This window comes from Palaemon carinicauda, chromosome 12 (genome assembly GCF_036898095.1).
Source record: "Palaemon carinicauda isolate YSFRI2023 chromosome 12, ASM3689809v2, whole genome shotgun sequence".
NCBI lineage: Eukaryota > Metazoa > Arthropoda > Malacostraca > Decapoda > Palaemonidae > Palaemon > Palaemon carinicauda.
Window position 1 is genome coordinate 70,252,866 of NC_090736.1, and position 10,000 is coordinate 70,262,865.

At 33.6% G+C, this 10,000-nt stretch overlaps 1 protein-coding gene across 1 annotated transcript in view; it reads right to left on the reverse strand.

Moving 5' to 3' along the window:
* Positions 1 to 8,106: 8,106 nt before the first annotated feature.
* Positions 8,107 to 10,000, reverse strand: part of LOC137650885 (ligand-gated ion channel 4-like) — an 11,342-nt gene continuing 9,448 nt past the window's right edge. Inside the window, exon 4 of the mRNA XM_068384034.1 lies at positions 8,107 to 8,235. Coding sequence (XP_068240135.1) covers positions 8,107 to 8,235 — 129 coding nt within the window. The remainder of the gene's footprint in view (positions 8,236 to 10,000) is intronic.

Sequence of the window (10,000 nt, forward strand, 5' to 3'; positions counted from 1 at the left end):
AGTGAAAACATATTGTATTATTGAGATTTTTTTCATATATATACAAGCTTTAGACACAATATGTATTTCCAGTTTATCACTTTTCTTTGTATTGCAAGTATTTATATTATTGTTATTATTGCTTGCAAAGCTACAACCCTAGGTAGAAAAGCAGGATGCTATAAGCCTAAGGACTCAAACAGGGAAAATAGCAAGTGAGGAAAGAATATAAGGAAAAACTACAATAACTTTAAGAATAATAATAACATTAAGATGATCCTTTCATAAATAAACTATAAAAAATGTGAAAATAACATGAGGATAAAAACTTCAAAATAACAAGATAGAAGAGTGTGCCAGAGTGTATCCTTAAACAAGAGAAATCTGACCGAAGACAGTGGAAGACCATGGTACAGAGGCTATGGCACTACCCAACAATAGAGAACGATGATTTGATTTTGGAGTGTTCTTCTTCTAGAAGAGCTGCTTATCATATCTAAAGTATTCTCTTCCCTTACAAAGAGGAAAGTAGCCACTGAACCAGTACAGTTCAGTAGTTAACCTCTTAAGAGAAGATGAATTGTTTGTTAATTTCAATGTGGTCAAGTTTATGAGGAAAGCGAAGAATGTGCTAGGAATAGGCCAGTCTATTCTGTGTATGTTTAGGCAAAGATGAACTGAGCCGTAACTAGAGAGAGGGATCCAATAAAGTACTATATGGTCAGTCAAAGGACCGAATAACTCTAGTGGTAGTATCTCGGTGGGTATATATATATATATATATATATTTATGCACACACACACACATACACATATATATATATATACATATATGCATATATATAATATATATATACATATATATATATATATATGTATATATATATATATATATATATACACACACACACACATATATATATATATATATATATGTATATATATGTGTGTATATATGTATATATATATATATATATATATATCCAGTCGTGCCCAGTGGCACCATCGGACGTATAACTACTCAGGTTATTATTATTATTATTATCATTTTGATTATCATAATTATTATTATTATTATTAGCCAAGCTACAACCCTAGTTGTAAAAGCAAGATGTTATAAGCCCCAGGGCTCCAACAAGGAAAAATACTTCTGTGAGAAAAGAAAACAAAGATATAAATAAACGATATAATAAGCAATGATAAATTGAAATAAAATGTTTTAAAAAGCATTAACAACAAATTAAGATGAGAATCAGCAGCTGAAGACCAGAACAATACTTGAAACAAGATAGAATGAGAGTTAAAAGTCTTCAAAAAAATCTTGATAGACTTTCTAAATAAGTCAATTTTTTTGTGCAATGGAAGAAGACCCAGACCTAATATGTATCTCAAAAGTAAATTTGCTATCGAGAATTACATTTGTAATCTTAAAAGAGTCAAAAAGAGACATTATCAATGCTGAGATCCAGATGTTGAGGAGCCCCTGTCCTTGACCTACTTACAATCTTACAATCATTCATTGACCCAGATCCAGTGAACATTCAGGAGAGGGAATTGAGGCAACGTGAGTAGCATCATTTGCATATGCAACAAGCTTGTTTTCAAGGCCAAACAACATGTCATATGTACATAAGAGGAAAAATAATGGGCCAAAAACACTACCCTGATCACATTCCTATACTCACTATGTTGACCATCAACAACATATGTATATATATATATATATATATATATATATAAATATGTATGTATATATATATATACATATATATACATATATATATATATATATATATTTATATATATATATATATATATATATATAGATTGACGGAGAGAGCAATAGAGGAAGATGGAGTGGGTGGAGGTAAGGCTGCAAGCCATACTCCATTCCAGAGAGAGAGAGAGAGAGAGAGAGAGAGAGAGAGAGAGACTCATTCCTCTGGTACTCTAGCTGTGAAGAGTGATAGAGTTACAACCAGGTAAATGGTCAAAGAGAAGCCATTACCTCCTCATTATATTCATTGAGGAACACACGATAACATCATTCAGCGTCTCCAGATACCAGTGGTAGTACAAAGGCTGAGATTCCTGATATTCCTGTGAGCATTCACTACATTAACAGATTCTACTTGGGCTCAAAGTTGGTGTGGGGGGTTGGGGAGAAGTGTCCTGGATAGGTTAAAATAATTCCGACTTTATGACATTCCAGTCCCTAATAGCTCGAAAATTTAGTTCGACATTCGACCAGCTGTGATATTCCTCTGATTGTTGTTCTTTTTTTTACTCCTATGTGTTTTTAATTAAGATTTAGTGGAGGTAATGTTTTTAATAGGTTTTTAATTGCTAGAGATTTGCTTCATAATTCAAGGTCATTTATTATTAGTAGTTTAGAAAAGGAAGGCAATTCCGAGTCAAGTCTTTTCTTTAAAAACATATTATTCGAAGTCAAGAAGTTTGTGAAAATCGCTTATTAAATGGGGGAGAGAGAGAGAGAGAGAGAGAGAGAGAGAGAGAGAGAGAGAGAATTGGTGGATTAAAAGAATGAAAAAAGAATAAGAGAGAGAGAGAGAGAGGGGATTGGTGGACTAAGAATAAAAAAACAATAAGAGAGAGAGAGAGAGAGAGAGAGAGACGAGAGAGAGAGAGAGAGAGGATTGGTGGACAAAGAACGAAAAAAAGAATAAGAGAGAGAGAGAGAGAGAGGAGAGAGAGAGAGAGAGGATTGGTGGACTAAGAACGAAAAAAAGAATAAGAGAGAGAGAGAGAGAGAGAGAGGAGAGAGAGAGAGAGAGAGAGAGAGAGGGAGAGAGAGAGAGAGAATCCATTGATATTCTGAAAGGCCTATTTTCCATATGAAAACAGTTCTAATGCAAAATGAACGTACTACTTCTACTAAGAGAACTCAGCTGATTAAATTCATAGATGAATCCATGTTAATGAGAGCTTGTTGTGAGTATGGGAACGTGATTAAACGTCCAATGAATTGGGTTAATAAACTGTTATCACAACACATAACTAATTTTGAAATGTTATCTGAGGGTATATATGAATATGATATTAGGCCTACACACAACCACCGAGGTTAGGTTATATATTTTCAAGAACCACGGTTTAGGGAAATAGGAAATATAAATCATCCATATAAGCATTAAGATGATTTATAGTCACTATAATAAATATATATATATATATATATATATATATACATATATATATATATATATATATATTTATATATATATATATATATATATATAATCAATATTACTTTCTAAGTTACAACCCTAATTGGAAAGGCAGAATGCTATAAGCCCCAGGGTCTCCAACAGGGAAAATAGCCAAGTGACGAAAGGAAACAAGGAACAAAATATTTTAAGGACAGTAACAACATTAAATTAAATGTATCCTATATAAACTATAAAAACTTTAACAAAACAAGAGAAAGAGAAATATGGTAGAATAGTTTGCCTGAGTATACCCCCAAGCAAGAGTACTAAAACCCAAGATAGTGGAAGACCATGGTAGAGAGGCTATGATACTACCCAAGAATAGAGAACAATGGTTTGAATTTGGAGTGTCCTTCTCCTAGAAGAGCTGCTTACTATAGCTAAAGAGTCCCTTATACCCTTACCAAGAGGAAAGTGTCCACTGAACAGTTACAGTGCAGTAATTAACCCCTTGGGTGAAAAAAGAATTGTCTAGTAAGGTGAATGAGGACAAAGGAGAATCTGTAAAGAATAGGCGAGACTATTCAGTGCTTGTGCAGGCAAAGGGAAAATGAACCGTAACCAGAGAGAAAGATCCAATTATTATTATTATTATTATTACTTGCTAAGCTACAACTCTAGTTGGAAAAGATGAATGATAGCAGCCCAGGGGCTCCAACAGTTAGGAAAGGACAGAAACAACATTAAAATGAATATTTCCTATATAAATTATAAAAACTTTAACAAAACAAGAGGAAGAGAAATAAGATAGAATTGTATGCCTGAGTGTACCCTCAAGCAAGAGAACTCTAACCCAAGACAGTTGAAGACCATTGTACAGAGGCTATGTCACTACCCAAAATTAGAAAACAATGGTTTGATGTTGGAGCGCCTTCTCCTAGAAGAGCTGCTTACCATAGCTAAAGAGTCTCTTTTACCTTTAGAAAGGGGAAAGTGGCCACTGAACAATTATAGTATAGTGGTTAACCCCTTGGATGAAGAAGAAATGTTTGGTAATCTCAGTTTTGTCAGGTGTATGAGGACAGAGGAGAATATGTAAAGAATATGCCAGAGTATTCAGTGTATATGTAGGGAATGGGAAAATGAACCGTAACTAAGGAGAAGGATCCAATGTACTAATGTTTAGCCAGTCAAAGGACACCATAACTCTCAAGAAGTAGTATCTCAACAGTATATCTGCAACATCAACAACAACAACTACAACTAATCCACTGCAGGACAGAAGCTCTCAAACATGTTGTTATTCATGCCTGGAATTTGTCATTCCATCCCCACGCTGGGCATTGCGGATTGGTGATGGAAACTTTAGTTTGATCGCTTACGCAAACTAAGCTTTTATGGGTGGCCTGGTCATGGTTATACACAAATCCCTTTACCCCGTTAAGGTATTCCCACTCAGAAAGTGTTATATATATATATATATATATACATATATATATATATATATATATATGCGTCTGGTTGTATGCAGTCTGTCTATCTATCTACCTGTCAGCGGCCGTTTTTCTCTCTCACCAATACCTTCCTTCAAAGTTCATTTACTAACTTTGCTCAAAATTCCCCTCCCCAAAACAAGTTGCCTCGACGGAGTTTACGTGATACAAGGTATATGACCTTCACCCAAAATGTGTCCAATATTATACTTCGATATTTGATAAACGATGGTATGAAAGCTGTCATACTGCAGCAGCCCGTAAAGGACACTGTGCTCGTCTCTGCAGTCTGGTAAAGATTGTGTTGGATTTGATGGAACTTTGGTCACCAAGTCAGGTGCTAGGGCTGAGGAGGTCCAAGTTTAAAAAAAGCAAAACTATAACATCGGTGTGAAAAATAAAGAACAATAACACCTTCATAGAAATTGAAAGTAAACAAGCAAGAAGAAGCCTCAAGTAAAAAAATTAAAGGTAAACAAAACACAAACTCCTAAGTAAAAATAAAATCTAAATAAACATATCATCAGAATAAGAATTCGTGTGGAAAATGCAAAAAAGCAAAAAATAAAAAAAAGCAAACTCCTGAGTAAAACATGAATTATATTCTAAAGGCAAATTCGTCTAACTTAGAAACGTTGCAGGATTTTTAATTCCGTCAAGAATCAGTCAAGTGCTTTAAAGGTCCATTGTCTGTTTTGAAGGTCTGTTTTCTGTTTTCCGCTCCAATATATTGGGATAATAAAAATTTCATCTTTTTATCAGTCCTTGATTACTGATTACGAAATCACCTCTTTCCTTGTCTCTACCACAAGGTCATCATTTCTCCACACAACAGAATATTGAATATTGAGTTCCATCTAGTTGTACTACTTCATCGTTAAAAATCATACCTCTATTCCATAATGGATTGTTGGCTAAACAGCCAGATTAGCGTTCTGGTACATAAGTTTTCCAGTTACTTACCAGTTTATTTTGAAAATCCGAGCAGACACCAATTTCTGAGAAGGCCAAAGGGGAGAAAAACATAGAAAAATGACGAGAAGGTAAAAAAAAATCGAATAGCCACTTGTGAAAAGTTGTGCTAACAGTAGTGATAAAAAAAATATTTTTCATTATGAAAACTTTTGAAGTCACTGAAAAATTTCAATATTTTGGTCAGTGAAGTCCAAAGAGATGTACCAAGTATCAAATGGCATCCATATTTTGATCAGAGTTTAATATCTGTGTTAGACTATGGAGCAAACGACAAGCATGTTCGCCTATCAATTTAGGCCCCCCTCAAAAAAAAAAAGTTAAAATAAAAACTGAGGAATTTGTCGAAGGTCAATAATATATCGAAAACATAAAAAAGAAGAGGAATTTTTTTTTTTTTTTTTAAATTCCGCTGGATAGAATTGTATTCCATCTCTAAAATCTCGAGACATTTTTTGGCAACCATTTTTTTTAATGTACTATATTACAAACATTCTTTATTTAACTCAGTGATACCGTTCAAGTCATTTCATGATATAGAACACTTAATACACATCTTACAATTCCAGTATATAACTAATATCAATAACAAATCAGATATCTACAAAAACCTCATAAGTATTTGCAATATCTTTTGAAAGGAAAATAAAAGCATTTCACAAGTACACATTTATTGAAATCTGACAAGTAAGAATAATGGTATGTCCAATGATAATGACGGTTGAACATGAATGCCCAAATAATTAGTTGTGTAAGCGCACATTGCCTAAATTTGACCAATGTAGACGCTTTTATACATAGAAAGTTTATAGGCTGACAGACATTCCAACACCCATGTAAGTATATATATATATAAATATATATATATATATATATATATATATAAGTATAATGTATATATATATAAATAATATATATATAATATATATATATATATATGTATGCATATATATATATATATATATACAGTATATATATATGTATATATATATATATATATACAAATTATATATATATATATATATATATATACTGTATATATACAAACATATATATATATATATATATATACATATATATATATATATATACTGTATATATACAAACATATATATACATATATATATATGTATATATATATATATATATATACATATATATATATATATATGTATATATATATATATATATATGTATATATATATCTACAGTGTATATATATATATATATATATACACATATAAGTATATGTGTGTGTGCGTGTGTTAGTGAAGGTACGAATTTATACATGTAAAAAAATAAAACCTAATAAGTTGTAAATGTCGTAAATTGATTTCTGAAATTGTACTTAATAGCTCGTCCCTGGGGCCTGTGAGGCCATTCAGCGAAGTGAATGTAATTGGTAATCTCCTTACTCGTTTTACCTCTGTTTTTGTTTTTCTAATTATTTTTGTTGTTATCAGCCTGTTTTTATTACAAGAAACCTAATTTATTTGTTAAATATCATTTAAGCGATGTCTTAGAGTTCCTTCAGAAAACGATGATGAGGATAAATCTTTACTAGAGATAAAAAACTAAGCAATAATGAACCTCTTCCTTTATTTTTACATGGCTTCGTTATAGACAATAGTCAATCTTCCGGGAAGTTTAATTTTGGATGCGCCTTTTATTGGACTTCCTGATGTTGGGCTTTTAATTCCAGAGGCATTTCCAGTAAAAAAACTAATTCCAAATAAAAAATCCAATTTGACCTTCAGATCTTCCTTGCTTGGCTCGGTTGTTATTCTACGAAGCCAATTCAGTTTTTTATTGCAATAAATATTCGATTATTAAGGCCAATCTATATTGAATCACGTCTTTAACAGATGCATCTTACCGATCTTTATAATTTGTGTCGGCTTTTGTCCGTTTCTTTGATTCTATTACTTCATAAATATTTTCTCGTCTTTCTTTTGGAACGGGCAACGAACTGTTTTAAATATTCAAAGGAAATATATCATTAGTTCACGGAATTTGAATCTCAACGCGAAACCTTTAAGCCACAGAGAAGGTGAAGAGATTCTGGATATATGATTGTCTCCGATATTTCTGTAAATCTTTCCTTGAATGTATCTTCAATTTTACTAAATACGTTCATTTTCATTTATTCTCTGTTTGAATCTCTTGCGTCATTTAGATTAATTATAAAAAAAAGGGAAGACAAAAAGAAAAAAAAAAAGACATTCACCTCGAATATCCGGAGAAAATTTATTACGTCTTGAATAATTATTAAAGTTCCTCATATTTCGTATTTCACAAAAAAAAAAAATAAAGTTGGGCATTTCTTCCTTCTTCAGCATTTCCAATAACTCTGAGTACGTCAATGTATAAAAAGGTGAGAACTCTTTCCCTTTGAAAACTCACATTACTGGTAAACTCCGAGAAACTATTTCTCTAATCGTTTTTCTCACTTAACTCGTTACACAAATTATCCTTTACGTAATCGAACGGCTCTAAATACAGGCAGCAGGGGCCAAAGTAAACAATATCACAATTACTAGTCCAAAACGCGGATAAAGAACGAGGAACAATTTCTCAGGGGTTTCATTCCTGGGAAAGGCGAGTCTATGTTCAGATAAACCCTATTGTGTATTAATTTTTAGAAATTTAAAGATTTCCTTTTCTCATTGTAAAGGCTTATTAATATGATTTATAATAAAGACAGTTGTCAAGGATTTAGCTGTGTGTACTGACTTCACAGTCCGGTGTTGACAACAGTTTCACTTATTGGAACAAAATTTAAATAATAATTTTCAACGTTCCTTAAAAAGATAACAAGCGCTGATTTATTCTTTTTACTGTCCATTCTGATGTATCGGTAACTTTTCGATTCTCGTCATTCATCTATCTTTCCATGACAAAACCTAAGAAGGACCTAGCAACTAACCATAGACATCTATGGCAACTAGCTCCCCGCTCCACTCAGGAAAGGCATTTGGGTTAGGGATTGAGAATAATGTATAACTTGGAATATTAGTATGAAACGTAAAATGATATTAATATCGCTATTATTACTAGATGAGCTACAACCCAGGTTGGAAAAGTGGGATGCTAAAAGCCCAAGGGCTCCAAAATGGAAAATAGCCCAGAGAGAAGATGAAATAAGGAAAAGAATAAACTGGAAAAGAAAAAGTAAACAGTTAAAATATACTTTAAGAACAGTAACAGCATTAAAATAGATCTTTCATAAATATACTATAAAAAGAGATTTATGTCAGCCTGTTCAACATGAAAACATTCTCTACAAGTTTGAAATTTTGATCTTGATAATTTCTTCTTTTTTTTTCTACCATGGTTTAATTATTATTAATGTTCATACTGATAAAAAGTTCAAATACAGGACCCAGCACTAATACACGAACAGACGCAGTGCGCAAACACTCATACATTACATAATTTGTTCTTGTATTACTTTTTCCTTAATATACCTATTCCATTTAGGAGTGGGCAGTGCATTAAGGGTAAAGCCTCCATTTTGTATACAAGATATTAGGGATAAGGTTGCTAGTCTAACGTCCTTTTTCTTCACCCTAGCTGGTGCCCTTATACAGTTACAGCTGCGTGGATGATTGGGCGGTAGACCAGGAGCGAATGTGATCAAGTGTTGGGGTCACTTCCATAGGTAGAAGACGAAGCACATACATACACACACACACACACACACATATATATATATATATATATAGAGAGAGAGAGAGAGAGAGAGAGAGAGAGAGAGAGAGGCCAAGGAACCTCATTTGAAAATAGGCATGCTTGAGTGAAATCGGAAGGGCAGCCCATCTAAGATGTCATTATGCTTATACATACATACATATACCAAGGCACTTCCCCCAATTTTGGGGGGTAGCCGACACCAACAATGAAACAAAACAAAAAGGGGACCTCTACTCTCTACGTTCCTTCAGCCTAACCAGGGACTCAACCGAGTTCAGCTGGTACTGCTAGGGTGCCACAGCCCAACCTCCCACATTATCCACCACAGATGAAGCTTCATAATGCTGAGTCCCCTACTGCTGCTACCTCCGCGGTCATCTAAGGCACCGGAGGAAGCAGCCGGGCCTACTGGAACTGCGTCACAATCGCTCGCCATTCATTCCTATTTCTAGCACGCTCTCTTGCCTCTCTCACATCTATCCTCCTATCACCCAGAGCTTTCTTCACACCATCCATCCACCCAAACCTTGGCCTTCCTCTTGTACTTCTCCCATCAACTCTTGCATTCATCACCTTCTTTAGCAGACAACCATTTTCCATTCTCTCAACATGGCCAAACCACCTCAACACATTCATATCCACTCTAGTCGCTAACTCATTTCTTACACCCGTTCTCTCCCTGACCACTTCGTT